Below are 18,111 nucleotides of genomic sequence, written 5' to 3' on the forward strand. Positions count from 1 at the left end.
CTAAAATTTTGTCTCAATTCCTTTTGATTATGTTAGAAACAGGCATGCAATTTTCTACCAAGTCAACTTATACTGTAAAGTGGCTCAGAACACAAGTAGTTTTCCCTCACATTTTTCAAATTAGATTCAGGAAAAAAAAAACCTTTAACATTAGGAGCTTACAGTGGTAAATATAATATTTTTCAAAGGTATATAAAACATCATTTAAAAAAGATGATTATACTTTTGATTTGGATTTTTTTCTGCTTGTGCCCAATAATTTAATTTGTCTGACATAAATAATTTGTCTGACACGAATCCACCTGAATTACAAAGTTCAAAGAAATCATGATACACAGATAAAGCTGGAAATGAAGCATATATAACCCGTAGTTTCTCTGAGGTGCTTCTCACTTAACAATGACACCCATTTTTAAAACCAAATTGCTTAATATGCCAAGTTGTCCCACTTATTCATTAACTACTGCAAGTTTGGGAGCAGCTGAAATACCTCAACACTGACTGAAAATTTCTCAGAAAGCTTGGTCAGAGATTCCAAAGATCTACCCAACAATCACTCCCTTTTCCTAAATAAATTGTTCTAACAATGAAAACATTCCATACTGATAACTTTGTTGATTCTTGAAACTAGGTTTGGATATTTTTATTAGGTAACAGGAAAAACATGCAACCTGTTCAGTTTGCTAAAACCAAATCTGTTCATATTTCAGGCTAAGATCAGACCTTCAGATGGCCTATTAACAGGATAGGAAAAGACCTCCTTGATTCTACACCCCACTTTCTTAAGGGGTAATTCATCACCTAATCATCAGCTGGGAAACAGTGTGGTAAAGAGGGAAGGTGACAGCCACAAAGACCTACGTTGGATACTTGGCTTATTTTACATGTCATGTGACCTGAAGCAAGTTTATTTTAACCTCTCTAAGCTGGTCTCTTTGTCTATAAAAAAGAGATTGTAATATTGATCATAGGATTTTCATAGAGATTAAATAATGACACAGCTAAAGCAAAGCACGCACAGCACTATACTTTCCTAGTAGTAAGCATCAATAACCTGCTGTTATTAGTGCTTTTCAGAGAAGGTAAACCGACTCCTAAACACTAAAAACAATGCAACAAGGCTATATTGAGAATCAACAGTATCTGTAATGAATCTCTACTTGAAAACTATTTCCAAATTATTTTTATTCCACATTACATTGCACATATTTCTTTTGCACTAAAACCTTCAAAGGTACTGCAATGATAAAGGAAAAAGAAAGAACCCACAAACTTGGTAACCAAATCACAGGACTGGTTAAAATGTTAACACTATTAATTAATTTTGAAGGTAAAAAGAAAATATCTATTCAACAGTACTTAACTGTTTCTTTGACAGTATATAAATAATCCATAACTCTGGATATCCTTTCTCTGTTATTAATGCGTGACCTTGGGCAAATCTATTACTCTCTGGGTTGCAACTCTAAAATAAGGGGACTAGTCCAGAGAGTTCTGAAATGGTGTGTGTATAAATGAAATTAAAAGTAGTGTCGATGCAGCTGGTCTATAGGCACTTTAATAGTCAACTTACGTATTAAAATTTACCTTTAATACAGTGTCAAGAGGATTTCCAGAATCAGGTCTGATTATTAGTGGTGCCTCTGTACTTCTTGATACTATTAAATGTCTTAGATCTTCACCCCAGATTTTCTCACACGCATTATAAATGTCATAGCTATCGCTGACCACAGATACAGGCACTGATGAAAATTGTGTTACTATATGTTCAAAAGCATCTTTTTCATGGTCCTTCCCCCAAGCTGTTATGGTACTAGAAAACAAAATGAAAATACAGATTTACTTAGGCAGACACATTATATGTTCCTGAATCATATCTCATGTTTACTATACTACACCTTCAACACTGCAGAGAAGGTGAGTGATTTAGTTTAATAAATGCACATCAAAAGGTTAACTGAGTATCTGAGCCAAACCACTCCTTGGCCAATTTTTAAGACTATAAGTAATCTCATTCCTCTCCAATAGTTATTTAAACTCTTAAGTCATGTTCAACCAACTATAAAACTACATTATCTTCTTTTTTAGTATTCCTGAACCTACCTCCTGAACCTACCCATTTAAAATGAGTGAGCTAAAAAGTACCTGCTGCAGACACTTTCTACGTTACACTGAGATGTTAGAAGGAATGAACACATACTCCCATTATTCTGCTAGGCCATGCAAGCATTTGGCTCCCTTCTGTGCATTTTCAAAACCATATACCAATAATAGAAGGGACACATTTTATCTTTCTTACATTTCAAAATCTTACACTTAAAAGCAATTACTTAGGCAATTATTTATACTACACCATGCATAGATACAGTAAACTAACTCTTTACCTGTTATATCTTCAGTTGGCCAGTAACAGGTAGTCATTTATTTCACTTACAGATTATCCACTAGTACTTAATATATGCTCCGGGAATAAGAATTATAATATTTAGTTTCAGCAAAACATAATTAAGATGGGAAATAAAGCGTGTGAGTTTCTATTAGGCAAGTATTATTATAGTGATTTTTACAGTCCTCAATAATGGTGGTTCTTTTTGAACAGATTAATGACATGTAACCTAAGTACTTGCTGGTTAACCAATATATAACAAATTTTTTTTTCAATTCTTAAAGAAAACTTCATAATGAATTTTAGAATTGTTACCATTTTCTCATGCCAAGTAGTTTTTCTTTCTCCCTAATTTGCTAGTCTTTGCCTCTACCCCATTTTCCGAAGTAAAATGATGGAAAGTAAAACAACCCATTCATTTAACCCCATGCAGATATAAGATTATCTCAAAACTGTTTGAAAAGTCATACTAATTTATTTTTGAAATTGTTGTTTTATTCTTATTTTTTTTCTAAAGGACTGAAGTAAACAACTTTTCTTATGCGGGGGATGGCAGAGCATGCACATTTCAGGGGTGTAAAGACTTAGCTACCCAGAACTACTCTCATCTGAAATGGGGAGAGAGCATATTTATATAAAACTCATTTTACAGTGAACAAAGTAGCTATGATGCCAACTCTCCACTTAATGCAAGTATCTGCAGGCTAAAGGGAAAATTAACACATGGATAAAGAGAAGCCCCTTCTTCATATCAAGAATTGCTATGGTCCCCTTTATAAGGGAGAGAATTAAGCTCAAAAAGTACCAACACTGGAGAGCTTTGCAATGTAAGAACAAACTCTTAGAGTTAAGAGGTCACTGTTTATGCCCTTATTTTTTACTAGCATTGTATCAATACAGTCAACTAACTCTGCACATCTAGCAAACTTAATGGTTCATTTTTAGTCTTTATCTTACTTGCTCTTTGGCATGTGAACTTTCCTGAAGCTTTCTTTCCCAATGACTTCAATGACATATCCCATGTTTTGATTTTTTTCCCCATACTTCTATGGGTCCTCTTCAGTTTCCCCTAGATGCTCTCCTTTCTCAATGTGACCTGGGGCACTGGTCTCTCTCTATACCTCACTATGTGAAAAACACTCAAAAGCTTTTAAAATGATTTTTTTTTTTTTTTTTTTTCTGTACGCGGGCCTCTCACTGTTGTGGCCTCTCCCGCCGCGGAGCACAGGCTCCAGACGCGCAGGCTCAGCGGCCATGGCTCACGGGCCCAGCCGCTCCGCGGCACGTGGGATCCTCCCGGACCGGGTCACGAACCCGTGTCCCCTGCATCGGCAGGCGGACTCTCAACCACTGCGCCACCAGGGAAGCCCAAAAGCTTTTAAAAAATACCTTTGTAGTGAGAGTTTCCAAAATCTGTACCTTAGCCCAGGTCTTTTTTTTCTGGAATACAGATCCATTTTGTTAGGGAGGAAAATGAGTTTCTTCATCTCATCGTCCCACAGACATTCCCCATAGCACCCTCCACATAATCTAATCATAATAACATCTAGTATAATATTTGGTATATGGAGATCATAAATATTTGTTCAATGAATTCTACTTAATTTAATTTGATACCTTTCCAAAGTCTGAGGAAGCGTTATGTAATTGAATATTTTCAAGTCCAGATTCATATATTCTTTAAGAAAATATTTATAACAATAATGGCAATGTTCTAAATTTTAGTGTTTTCTTATTTTAAAGTTATCTTGGATGTTAGTTCATTTTCCCTCAATGACCTTCTGATGTAGGAGATGTAAAATTTTAGCTCCTCCTGCATGGAGGAACTGAAGAACAGAGAGATAAATGACTTGCCCAAGGCCACCCAGTATGTCAGCTGTAAGGTCACTCAGATTTCCCAACTTTCAGTCTACAGCTCTTTTCACTATACTTTGCTATTGTTTAAATGACCTGTCTATTTAAGAACATCTGACACATTAAAGAGTCAAATTTGCAGGTGTAGTAAATATTACAAGACTATAAAAATACAATAGATTTTCAACCTGTTTTAACATAAAGCCCTAAAGAAGATATCACCTTTATTCTCAGATGTATAGTATCATACTCATGATGTTATTACTCTGAAACAAAAGCATCAATGAAGAGTCTAATATATGGGTACTACAAGAAGTTTTTTAAAAGGTGTACATATATCTAAGACCAAAAATAAAAATACTGCAACCCTAAAATCCTGGTCTGTTAATGTCACTCTTATTTTCCCAGTTTCACCAGTCTTGAAACTTACATGTGAAAGTATTCATGTCCCTACTAATAAAGCAATGCTAATATATGTTAGCTGAATGTACCCTCTACTGAGCCCCAATTCAAATCATCATGTTCCAGCAATTTCATCTCCCTAGCCAATGCTCATGTTTATCCCCTTCTTTCCATTTATTTAGCCACTTGGATCTGAACCTCATCATCTGTCAAACTTATTGCAACAGCTTCCTATAAATCCTCCTAACTTTTCATTTCTATTTTTCAATTCATAAGATAGCCCATTATTACTCTTTCGACAGTATTTCTCTGATGACATCACTTCTTTGCTCAAAAACTTCAATGCCCACTCCCATTTGAAAATGGAATTAGAATAATCTAGCATGATGAGCAAATAGTTAACATTTCAATATCAAAATAAATTTGAGGGTGTTTACTAACCTGTCTTTCCACTCTACCCTACATTCCCTACAAAATGTCCCTACAAAATACATTTCAGCCCTTATTCCCTAAACACATCCATATTTGCCTCTTTCATCCTTGCTCTTTCAGGACAATGCTTAACACATGGTAGGCATGTAATAAATACTTAGAGAATGAATAATCTAATGTCTGCCATTAAATTTTACCAATCATTCAAGAAGTCAAGATTTGCATACCATCTCTATAAAACCTTTCTTGATCCAACCCTATCAGTGGAACATGACCCTACTTCTCCTTCCTTTGCACTGCTAGAGCACTTTAATTGTACCTCTTTAAAAGCACTTAACAGAGCAGAACGCTGCTAGTGTACTATTTTTAATCCAAAAGATAGGATTAATTCTTTACATCTTTCTATCCCTTGTAGCACCCAGTAGACTGCCTGAGATCAAAGCTCAGCTTTATTCACTGCTGGTTTTAACACCCTGCAATATTCAAGTATGAGTAGAATTTAATAAACTGCCCCGAATTAATTACATTAAATAATTTTTGTTATAAGAACCAGAAATAAGGTTTGGCATACATTTTAAAAACTCCACTAACTTTCAATAAAATTAACTCTAGGATCAGAGCAGCTATAGCCTAGATCATAATTGTCTTCTAGTTTAACTTGAGATGCTTTAGTAAAATCAGATAAGGAAGCGTAAGAAGACTCTAACACTCTTCCTTTCAACAAAAGGGCTAACTTGCGGGCTTCCATGGTGGTTGAGAGTCCGCCTGCTGATGCAGGGGACACGGGTTCGTGCCCCGGTCCAGGAAGATCCCACATGCCGCGGAGCGGCTGGGCCTGTAAGCCATGGCCGCTGAGCCTGTGCGTCCGGAGCCTGTGCTCCGCAACGGGAGAGGCCACAGCAGTGAGAGGCCCGCGTACCGCAAAAAAAAAAAAAAAAAAAAAAGGGGGCTAACTTGCTCATCTATAATTGAGGGTACTGGGTTCAGAAGATAACTTCCAGAACAAAGATAAGTGAAGTCATGTAGAAAGCAGGGAAAGGGAAAACAGTGACCAGGTTTCACAGTGAGGGCTTCTAGACTTAATGAATACAACCTATCTGCACACGGCAATAGAGAAGCTAAAAAAATCCTTACAATAAAACCTACAGAGCAATATATATGAGTTGGAAAAAAGCTCCTAAATTGTTTCTATTAGGACAGTTACAAGTTCTCTACCTCCCCGAGACCAGTCTTTATACAGAGTATGAATACTGAATTAGTATTGCTTAAATTCATGAAGATTTACTGTACTACCTGGCTCTGTAGTTAAACAAAACATCACTGAGTTACCAGAATGAAAAAATTTAGTTATAGAAAACCAAGGTTAGATAATAGGAGGATGAAAACAGAATTTTACCTGTGTTCTGCCGCTGGAACAGAATAGCCTGGAACAGGATCTTTCGTTCCATAGTATTTTTTAATTAAAGCAATTCCTGCTACTGTATCTGTTCCTTTGAAGTTAACCAAATGAGCAGATGCTCCTATGCCAGCAGTCTGGAAAATAAACCATAAACCAAAATCCAAAAAAAGAAAAAGAAAAGACCCATACTTGAGGTATAGAGCATAGCCCCCAAAGCAATTATCGTCTTCAGTTATTCCTAAAGAGATATTTAACTATTATCAGAGATAATAGTTTCTTATGACAAAGATCCAGTTTTTCCTAAATATTTAAGGATTCAACTGTTGCCTCCTCAAAGAGACCTATTTAATAGCGATCCACCCCCACTTCCCATCACCTCCTTTCCCTTACTCTGCCTTGGCTTCCCTGTAGCATTATCTGACATCTGCTAATATTTATTTTATCTGTTTATCCATCTGTCCATCCATCCATCCAATACGTAAAGGACAAGGATGTTTACTGAAGGCTGTATTTCAGGTATTTCTAAAATAGGCTAACACATCTTAGGTATTTAATGTATATCTCTGATTGAATCTCTGGAATTTCAAAATGTGGCCTGCTTAGAAGCAAGATCAATCCCAGTAACTTCCCAAAAACTTTACAGTGGTAACCGTAACCTAACCGACAATCCACATTTTATTAATTGAAGTTCACTTCAGTTTCTTACCTCTTGGGAAGAGACTCCTCTGTAGCCAAAATCATGTAACTTGTACTCCAGACCATCTAAGTTACCAGACGTTTCTAACAAATATTTGGCCAATATTTTCTTCTGCTCTCTAGAATTTGTGGCCACTGTGATTGGATACCAGGACTGAACAAGAATAGTCTGTAGTAATAAAATCAACCACAAACATTAATACATAAAAAATTGGGTTCTTTCTGAGGAAAATCCTAGCTTTCTCTGGAGGTATGTCCTGGACTTCCATACTACTAGAAATACCAATTGGACATTTCAACTGTATGGCAGGACGCCTACCACATGCATTTCAGATACAGTGCCGAGCTCAGCTCTCAAATCCGCAACACAGAGGATAAGCAAACTCGGTCCTTAACAGTAAAGAATGTCAAATTACCTATTTTCCATCCAAAGCTCCAAAGAAGCAAATAATATTTGGAAAGACTATCTGTGATGAAGAACCAATGTATTTTTTTATTTTCAATCTATTGTGGACCAATAGTTTTATAAAATATACTCACACTTGGATGTTGAGGCAATTGCCATCAAAGTTTCTAAACGCTTATCCTTGATTTCCGTATTTAATGTGGACCTGCATCAAACAGTTCATGGACCAGCACTGGTCTTAATAGTCTACATCTTAAATAGTCTACATCTAAGTAAGTTATTTATTTACTCCTCTAGGTAGTACTGGATCTAATTTTTCCTCGGATCTAACATGACTACTGGTAGGTTATGTACTTGAGGTATTTTTGTGTAGCACTAGACAATTCTATTCATTGAGCTATGCTTTATGTCCTTGGCTTTTATCAAAAGTCATTATAAGAGAGCCACATGAAACATTTCTGCATATGCTATAAACTTGTGAGGTCGCTGTCTATTTTGTAACTCAGTTCCTATTACACAGGTTCCCAAGTGAGGAAATGAAAGAATTGCTGGGTTCCTACTTTCTGCTAAGAACTGTCCCTTGCTTTCCCTTTTTTCCTTGGCTGCCAGGAAACTCCAAAGAAAGTCTGATGCTTAATCACAGCAACTATACTAATTATTATAGCTTAGGAATTCACTCCTCCATTCTAGGATCGTAATTTTCTATCTTTTATTTTGTAAACCAGATAGTCTGCTATTACAAGCAGCTTCAAATTTGTTTTAGAAAGAGCTGCTAAGCTGACAACAACATCTGTGCTCACTCAAAAAGCTATTTACTTCCTTAATTAAATTTTACAAAACAATCTTTTGCTGAATACCAGCTAAGTGACCAATAAATAAAATAAGTAAAAACAAACAAAAAGATTATTTAACCTTGGACTTCCCAACTCAGTCACCTAAGAAAAACTGCAGCATTGGATTCCTATGATTGATTAACTATGGCTCCAAATTCTTTGCAGCTCCTCCCATCAAGAGATGGAATCTATCTCTTCATCCCTTGATTCCAAGCTGTCCTTTTGATTTCCCTTTGACCAACAGAATGTAGCAGAAGCCATATTTATGACTTCCAAGCTTCTGTTTCAAGAGGTTTTATAGCTTCTACTCTCATTTTCTTAGAACCTCGAGACTGCTGTGTTATAAAGAAGCCTAAGTCATGAAAAGAGGTCCAGCAGTCCCAGTTACCTGAGCTGAGGCCCAGACATGGGAGTGAGGCCATTTCAGACTGTTTTATCCGAGCTGAACCCTCAGCTGAACGCAGACTCATATAAGTCCAAGCAAGACCAGCAGAGAACCATCCAGTCAACCACAGAATCATGAGAAATAGCAGTTGTTTTATTTTGGGGTAGTTTGTTACATAACAGTAGAAAACTGACGCAACTCCTAACTTGAACTCTATGACAAATCACCTCTGTCTAAGCATTCCGCTCCTGAAATTATTCTTTCGTAATTGCAGTGATTCCACTGCCAGTGCCCATGATTATCCTGCTTCTAATCTTTAGCTTCTCTGACTTACTCTTTATACTGCACTGGTTATCCTTCTCAAGTTAAGAGTTTTATTCAGGTTTTGCCATTCCTTAAAATCCTTTAATGGCTACCTATTGTCCACAGAGGAAGACAGCCAATTCGTGTTGAAATTTGAGGGCTTTTACAAACTTGCCTTGTTTACCATCTAAAGATTTATCCCTTATGGTATTTTCCACTTTTATGCTATAGTCTCCCTTGGGCTACTTGCCATTCTAAGAATACCTCACCTTTTCCTGTCCCTTATTAAAAGCTTATTTTCCACTTCATGATATCTTAGACAGAATTCCCTATTTTTGCTACCAATTCAGCATTCTTACTTATATTAGTGGTTAGTTAAGAATAAATTGCTCCTCCTCCAAAGGCCCTTAAGTAAGACATAACTTACTCTAATTTCTGTGCCCAGCAATTTTTGGGTATATAACTGTAATCAATACTCATTTGCTGAAGTTAATTCAATCAACTCTCACATTTTTAATTTAACTTAGACTGATATTATCTAGGAGTATGAGAAAGATAGAAAACATAATGTGAAAAACTCTAGTTGAGTTATAAAGGTAGAAGATTGACCTTACCCCTCGAAAAATGCCAGGGAAGGAGAGAAATAACTATGAGACACAGTGATCCTTCACATCACCATTTCCTTTTCATAGTCCAACAAAATCAGCTTAAATTATACTCTTAATAAAATCACTCCCCTTTAAAAAAGATCACTGTAGGTGTAAGCAAGGGAAAAAAAGGCAAGTTAGTTTGGGTTAATTCAAGGTCTAACAAAGTGGCCTTGTTGGAAACTTCTGCAAAACAGCAATTTGCCCACACAAATCAAGATAAAATTTTTAGCTGAAAACTAAGACTAAAGTAAATGAACCTGCAAGTTTTATTTAAGAAGTGTTCATTATAATGTTACTGTCCAGGATAAGGAATTTTAAAGAATAAGAAATGGTGTGGTATAGTCGAAAGGGGACTGGACCTACACTGTTAACTAGCCTGTTCACCTCTCAGGGCTCAATTTCCTCATCTGTGAAATGAGGGCATTTGATCAATGTAATACTTTTAAAGTCTTCTTTTTAACAGCAAAAAGGTATTGTTTTGTTTTTTTGGTTGGAAGAAATGGTTAAGTTTAGCCCAATATGTTCATTCTTCAGCCCCTCACAAGTCTGAGACACCTCTGAAGAACACTTAGACTCTCTTAAACATGTTTTAAAATCTGATTTGAGGGCTAAGGTTTCTTCTAGCACCGATACTAAAATTGATAAAGCAATTCAATAATTTTAGTGGATTTTAAAATTCAGTGTACAGTGAATCAAAGAATGTTATTAATAACTTTGCACCGGGAATTCCTTGGCGGTCCAGTGATTAGGACTCAGCGCTTTCACTGCCCGGGTTCAATCCCTGGTCAAGGAACTAAGATGCAACAAGCTGCGCAGTGTGGCCAAAAAAACCCACAAAAAAACACCCCCCCCCCCCCCCCCCACACACACACACACACTTTACACATACTGGCAAAGGGAACTGGAAGGAATACTACTTAGTACTGTTATTTAAAATGTTTTAAATCAAGGATTTCCTGAAGAAAATCTCAAGTTTTTAAATAACAAGTTTGTTGGATTTGGTAACAGATTCCATTTATGAGGTGGTAAACTTGGGCTGGAGATGGATAAGAGGAAGATGAACCTCCTCTAACCCCACACAGAAACCCATGAAAGAGGCAAAGTGACTCTGAGAAAGCGGCTTCTGGAGACTCGGTATTTAGATTACACACAGTTTTTTATAAAACATAGGCTCTGTCACAAAGGGATTGTTTCAGAACATACATTTTTGTGCCTTAGATAAAAATACCTACCAAGGAATGAAATTATTTAAATAATATACATTAGAATAGGAGGTAAACTCAATAAGCAAATGAAAACAGGGAATTTTTTTTCTGCAAAATCTAACAGCCTCATATTGGATTTTATGTTTAATAATTTTTAAACTAAAAATATTTTTATATTTGCTAACAAACTGCTGTTAAGATGGCCGTATATAAACTTTTTTACTTTACGGTTTTTTTATAGTGAAATACACCAAAATAACGATTATTAAAACAGGTAGTTAAAAAAAAACTTTTTTTAAGGCTAGTGTTTTTCACTTTCTTAAGAGGATAAAGTAAAACATACATGAAAAGCAAGGCAGACTTGGAACTAGTTCTCTGCTGAACATCTGCTTTATGAAACTCCAATTCAACACAGGGGAAGAGTACTTATTGACTAAATCCTCAATCAGAAAACTAAAAAGAAAAAAAAGTGAAGCAAGGTGATTCACAAATGATGATTTTCAAAATAAGATTTATCTGTGTGGGACCTTTTGGCACTGAGCGTAAAGGATACACTAGATGATGCGGTTCAGAGCTCTTCTACTCTTTATAATGCCTTCCCCTCAAAATAAAACATCTGCCAGTAAAATAGCATGAGAACTGTTAATAATATGTTTCCTTTTACTCTGAGTTCATGAGTTAATTCAAAGTTTTAAGACATAGAAGTAAACTATTTTAAATCTTTACTTTAGTTAATTGTTCACTGTTTCAGAGCCTGTTAGGCTATTATAAATTGATGGCCCACCCAGAGTCTAAAAAGAAAGTTCCTGTCGACTTAGCAAAAATGTATTTCAAAAATATTCCTGACCTCTTACTTTTTCTAAACTTTTTCCAGTCTTTATAAATGAACCTCAAATGTATTATTTTATAATAGAACAAATTAGTTTAACCAATACATTAATAAGACAAAAAGTACCAAGCACTAAGTAAACACCTCTCAGATAGTGGGGTGACATTATTCTACGGTTACTTCCTAGGATATTTCTTCTTATAGATAAAAATCTAAGCTATTGATAATCTAATTAGATTATTAATGTCAAAGCGATGAGGCTGTGAAAACATGATTGCTTAAGTACAGATACCAGGAAAGCAAACAAAGCCCTGTAATATAAACTCACAGCCTATAATGTACTCTCCTTTTGAGATTAGAAATTAAAACCATCAGTGAATCTTGAATATATTTAAATGAGAAATACCAGGTGGTAGAGTCTAGGCCCTAAACTGATTAGGTAAGAATAAAGAAAACACTTACTAAGAAGCTGAACAAAATTCTTTTAGTCTAACTGGAACAGAACAGCCATAAAATGTCTTAAGTTACTAAAAATACACCTGTGCTGTTTTTGTAATCTTTCTCTATGATGGTATATATTTAGGATTGCAACAAATAAGATGGAGGCCAACTGAGCTTTAACAGTAATAATTCTTTACAATTTGATTTTAAGATCTCAGAAGACTAGATTTTACTGGAAGGAAACTTAAAGATTATTTAGTCCAACTGTCATTTTATAGGTGAGGAAATTGAGGCCTGGAAAGGTTTAGTAAATTTTAGGAGGTTACATAACTTTATTGGTAGCATTTTTTAAACTAGAATCCCAGTTGAATGGTTTTTACATCTACAATTAATGTTAAGTAAAAGTGAAAAGCAAAACAAAACAAAACAATTCACCTCAATCCAATTTGTAAGCCAGTAACACTCTGGATCTGTGTTTTCCACTGTGAAGAGAACATTTCCTCTGGGAATGACAGAGCCCTCAGGAACAGCTTTTACTTCTATTGGAAGATGCCCATCATATTTCTGGTAAGAGACAATAATGAAATTATTAATTCAGCAGGTGGTATGCCATTACCTGTTTAAATAAGGTTCTTTATATTTTACAGAAGCTAAACTTACTGTCATAGAAATTGCAATTGTAGATCTTATTATATTGCTAGTAATCTGGTCAGAATATCCTTATCCTCCTGAAATAAAATTAGCTAAAATGATTAACAGTTTAGTACTAGCATTAAGTTTTAAATTTTATGCTGTAAAAGTACTTCTGCTAAGAAAATTTGTCACTTGAAGAGAATTTCAAACTGATTTCAAAACAAAAAAGTTGCTTTCCTATTCCTTCCAAAAAAAGAGTTTATTCCAACATATTCTAAGAGGACTATCTCTCTTCTAAGTAGGTCATTTTCATAAAAGAAAGGCTAAAGACTGAAAGATAAAATAATGGACTGCTATTAGAGAGCACAACAAAATGAACAAACAAATAAGAAAAAGAGAGCACTCCTTGCCAGTAGAAGAATCTTAAATAGGTTTTCTCTATACTGGTAGTAGACCTGATACCATTTTGGTAGTAGACAGACCAATCATAAGTATACTTTCTAGAGCTTTGGCAGTCAATATCCAAGTGCAACAATTCTCTCCCAAATTAGGCTGAGGATATAGTGGCTACATGGTATGTTACTAGATATTTAATTACGCCTCCCCCTTTTTAAAGTTAAAAGCTGTGGCTAACTTTTGGCTAGTAAGGTTTATTTATGTGATTTGGGACAAGGTAACTAGAATAAAAAAAAATCATGTTACAGCAGAAAGAATAATGCCTTAAAATCCTAGCTTGGATGCAAAAGCAGGTAGGAAACTGTGGGCAAGTAATTTAGAATCGCAAGGTCTCAGACTCCATGCTTGTAAAAGGGGTTACACAAGATTATCTCTAGGGAATCTATGAATTCCTAAGATTCTCTGAATATAAAATAAAAAGGTTTACCACCCTGACCACTGAGAATTCTATTACTAAGCACAGCACTTAACTTACCTATAACTATAATCCTCACAACAAACCAAATGGGTTAAGTGTCAACCAAATGAGTTAGCCAACATAATCAAAATATGTTAGCCAACATATTTTACTGACCTTACTCAAGATATGGGAAAACTAGCAGCGTGCTTACTCAACTTCTTCAAAGACCAGTAATTACCAAACAGTAAAATTCAATATTACGATACAGGCAGGAAAGTTAAAGTATTTCTAATTACTTTGTGTTTGATAGTTTACAATGAAAAAGACATTCATTTTAAAGATAATGAACACTTAACATAGCAAGATGCCAATAGATCCCATTCCCAACCTATCTTTGTAACAGAGAAAACCACCAGGGGACATTCAACACTTATGACTCAATTCCCATGTCTTTGGATGCCCAAAAGTTTAAGCAAGGAATCCAAACATGTTAGGTAGGAATATTACAGTACAATAAAGAATGAAAATTAACTTCATAGATTTGCACCAAACCATTCTTCTAACTATTCAGTAAGGGAAATGTCCTAGAAGTATTGCATAGAGACAGACTCACAGCATCTATTTTCTTAGATAATGTACAGTCCAGAAAATAGGCTTAAATTTTCAAATTGCCAAATAATCATGCTCTTTCTTAATTATAATGTATTTTCAAAGAAAGGATTAAATTACCTTTCTGAAAAATGTTATTTAAATTATAATACATATTACAACAAATTACTTAGATATGCTATAGATTTTAGATACTAATGATGTGTTACCAGGAAAAAAAAATTAAACATTAACTTTTCACAACAATGTCTAAATAGCCATTATATTTATAGGGTCACAGACAGAAAAGAGTTACAATTACAGTTGACCCTAGTACAATGCTTGTGTTAGAGGCACCCACCCTCCTCTGCACAGTCAAAAATCCATGTATAACTTATGGTCAGCCCTCTGTAACTGTGGTTCCTCTGCATCTGTGATTTTGCATCTGCGGATTCAACCAACTGCAGATTGTGTAGTACTGCAGTATCTACTACTGAAAAAACTCCACATGTACATGGACCCATGCAATTCAAACCTGTGTTGTTCAAGGTTTGAATACCTGTGTTGTGTACAGTCTAATCTTCTATTCAAATTCCATGGCAAGAAATTCTGAACTAAAAGCAAAACCAAAATACATAGGTCAAAACATGAAACCATTTTTTACCTCAAGAATGTAGTTCCATCCCTTTTCATTAAAGACATCGTCTTGGAAATGCTCTTTGTACACCTCTTTGGCTTCCTGGATCTTCTCTTTGGTCACTACTTTACCTAAAAAAATAAACATCTCCTGTTTACATTTCTAAAGGCATGCTGTGAGTTGCTGAGTTGTCATAGGATTAATGTCTCTAGCTATTTCGCCCATTCTGTGGATTTAAAAGACAAGAACTGAGGTTAAATGATTCACCCAGAGTCAACAGCAGAGTCAGAAAAGGAATTTGCACTTCTAACCACTCGCTCTAAGCATAAATGTTAATTTCTTATTTGAAAAGCAAATTTGCAATAGAAGAGATTATTACATGTATAGTATTTTTAAAAAATCACAGTAATAAATTAACTTTTGGGAGATTTTTTAAAAATCTCTATTAATTTATACAGTCTTCAGATTTGAGAGTAAGCCTTTGATAGCTGGCTTTCCAGGTGAATCTGCTCACTTGATTCATAAAGGATGTCTTTGGGGCTGATAATCCAATAATTTTTACAATGCCTAAGTTTTTGCCCCCCAAATATACTTTTAGCTAACTTTATCTGTAAAATGAAGATAATAGTAGAGTACCTACTTTTAGAGTGGTTGTGAGGACGAAATGAGTTAAGACATCTGAATTAAAGCACTTAGAATAATGCTGGCCTATAACACACAATATATTTTAGCTGTAATTAATAACATTTTATAAAGTTTTTAAGCTGTAGAAAATTGAAGTGTGACATTAGTCTTTGGTAACTTTCTCTAAATAAGATCGCTAGTAAATTCATTTAAAATATCTTGGGTAATCTTGTTGCAATGAAGTACTTTGGATATCCAAGTAGGTTTTCAATAGTATAACATATCTGAACTATCTGATCTTAAAATTGCCAAGGTTACAGAAAAACGTCATCATCTGCATAAAATTCAAGTTATTCTGTATTCAACTCTGAGATTACTTTTATGTGAAAAGGTTAGAAATGAAATTTTCCAAAATGTATAAAAAACTTGGGCACTGTTTCCCCCCTCCAAATACCATTACAAAATAAGACTAGAAATGGACTTTCAAATAAGAAAGCACAGAAATTATTTCAGGGATTTTTTTCTTCTTTAAAATGCATTTGAGGGACTTCCCTAGTGGTCCAGTGGTTAAGACTCTGCCTTCCAATGCAGGATGCAAGGGTTCGATCCCTGGTCTGGGAACTAAGATCCCACATGCCGTGGGGTGTGGCCAAAAACTTAAAAAAAAAATGCATTTGAGACTAAGTCCACCGTTACAGGTAGTTTTGAAAAATAGGCCTTTAAGGTAAAACTGACTAGCAAAACATATTCTAATTATAATTGCTACCACAATTCAAAATGAGTTCCCAGGTCAGTAACAAATCCTTTATTTTGAATTAATGACTAACGTCTATTAACAAACCAGATTAGCCTCAGAAAATTATTCACTTTTCTAAATTTATTCCCAATCTTACTAGTTTCAGAAAATCTTTGTCCTATTTAGAACACCAAGCACATAAGTCAAATTATAAAATTTAATGCTTTCAAATTAACAGATTTCTAAAAATTCCAAAACAACCCCTAAAATAGTTAGGGTAATTAAATAAACATCAAACTAGGACTTCCCTGATGGCGCAGTGCTTAAGAACCCGCCTGCCAAGGCAGGGGACATGGGTTCAAGCCCCGGACCGGGAAGATCCCACATGCCGCGGAGCAACGAAGCCCGTGAGCCACAACTACTGAGCCTGCGCTCTAAACCCGTGAGCCACAACTACTGAAGCCCGCGCGCCTAGAGCCCGTGCTCCACAACAAGAGAAGTCACCGCAATGAGAAGCCCGCGCACCGCAACGAAGAGTAGCCCCCACTCGCCGCAACTAGAGAAAGCCCGCGTGCAGCAATGAAGACCTGATGCAGCCAAAAATAAATTAAAAAAAAATCAAAATTAGACTATTCAAAAAGGTACTTAAAATAATACAACAATATAGGAGGAAAACTATGATGAGGTATATAAAAGCAGTGTTTTAAACATATTAGGAAAAACAATACCTTTTAAGTACTTATTAAGAATGTACTGCAACCCATAAAATACTGTTTCCTCATATTTCACCTTCCTTATTTTGGAGTTTTCTGTCTTCTTTTCACGGCATTCAAAGTAGGAATAAACTTTGCTTGTATTGGGTGGGTACTGTTTATAGTGAGTAACCTATATGAAAGAGAAAATACCTGAATTAGAAAATACCAGAAGAATAGAATGTAAATTATGATAAAAAGAGCTTGAAATTATTTAAAACCAGAGAAACTATAGCAGAAATACAAATCAATAAATTGTTATTTTATAAATAGTTCCTGCATTCACAAATATATAGTCTGTACCAACTGTGTATCAGGCCCTGCTTCAGATGCTGAGGATGGGGAAGTAAAACAGACCGACTAGGCCTTCCTCCCATAGGGCTAGTGAGGGCTGAGAGATCATAAACAAAATAATTTGAGCTAGATGGATGCTATGAAAAATTAAAAGAAAATGATGGACTAGAAGGGGCCTGGGAGACTAAAGAGGAGGCCAAGAAGGCTTCTCTGAGATAGTAACATGTGAACAAGATTTACTGACGAGGAAATAGGAAATATCTTGACTTCAGGGACGAAAGAGAATGAAGACCACTGTGGTTGGTGCTTAGAGAATGGGGAGCGGCACATGGTAAGGTCAGAGAGAGAGAGATGCACAGACAAGATCATGTAAGGCTCACAGGCTACCAAGGAGCCTGAATTTTACCTGAAGTGCAGTGGGAAGCCATTAGCATGCTTTAAGCTGGAGTGAATATGATCTGATTCACCTCTGACAAGGATCAGCTTGGCAGAGATGGAGAATGGATTATGGGGTGACCAGAGTGGACACAGAGCATTAAGAGGCTACTGCCAAAGACTAGGTTAGGTGAGAGACTGGCTCAGTATCTTTGGAGAAGTAGGCTGATAGATTAGATTTGGGAATAAAGACGGGAAGGAATTAAGGATGTCTCCTAGATTTTTGGCTTGACAACTGAGTGAATAATGGTCCCATTTACTGAGATGGGGAAAGCCATTGGAAGGACTGGGTAAGGAAATCAAGAGCTTAGTTTTAAATATGTTAAGTAAACACT

At 35.7% G+C, this 18,111-nt stretch overlaps 1 protein-coding gene across 4 annotated transcripts in view; it reads right to left on the minus strand.

The window, feature by feature from the left end:
• The window catches only part of NAMPT (nicotinamide phosphoribosyltransferase), a 47,511-nt gene that overhangs the window by 13,408 nt on the left and 15,992 nt on the right, over positions 1–18,111 (minus strand). For 3 of the 4 annotated variants that reach the window (XM_033439101.2, XM_033439092.2, XM_004263362.3), the window contains 6 exons: positions 17,024–17,180; positions 14,963–15,066; positions 12,657–12,785; positions 7,180–7,338; positions 6,471–6,607; positions 1,588–1,813 (listed from right to left, as the gene is read on the minus strand). In XM_033439101.2, the coding sequence (XP_033294992.1) occupies positions 1,588–1,813; positions 6,471–6,607; positions 7,180–7,338; positions 12,657–12,785; positions 14,963–15,066; positions 17,024–17,180 (912 nt within the window). Of the gene's footprint in view, positions 1–1,587; positions 1,814–6,470; positions 6,608–7,179; positions 7,339–12,656; positions 12,786–14,962; positions 15,162–17,023; positions 17,181–18,111 lie in introns of those variants that run through there. The other variant, XM_049714921.1, reaches the window with a different exon arrangement.

The sequence above is a fragment of the Orcinus orca genome, chromosome 9 (genome assembly GCF_937001465.1).
Source record: "Orcinus orca chromosome 9, mOrcOrc1.1, whole genome shotgun sequence".
NCBI classification, from domain to species: domain Eukaryota; kingdom Metazoa; phylum Chordata; class Mammalia; order Artiodactyla; family Delphinidae; genus Orcinus; species Orcinus orca.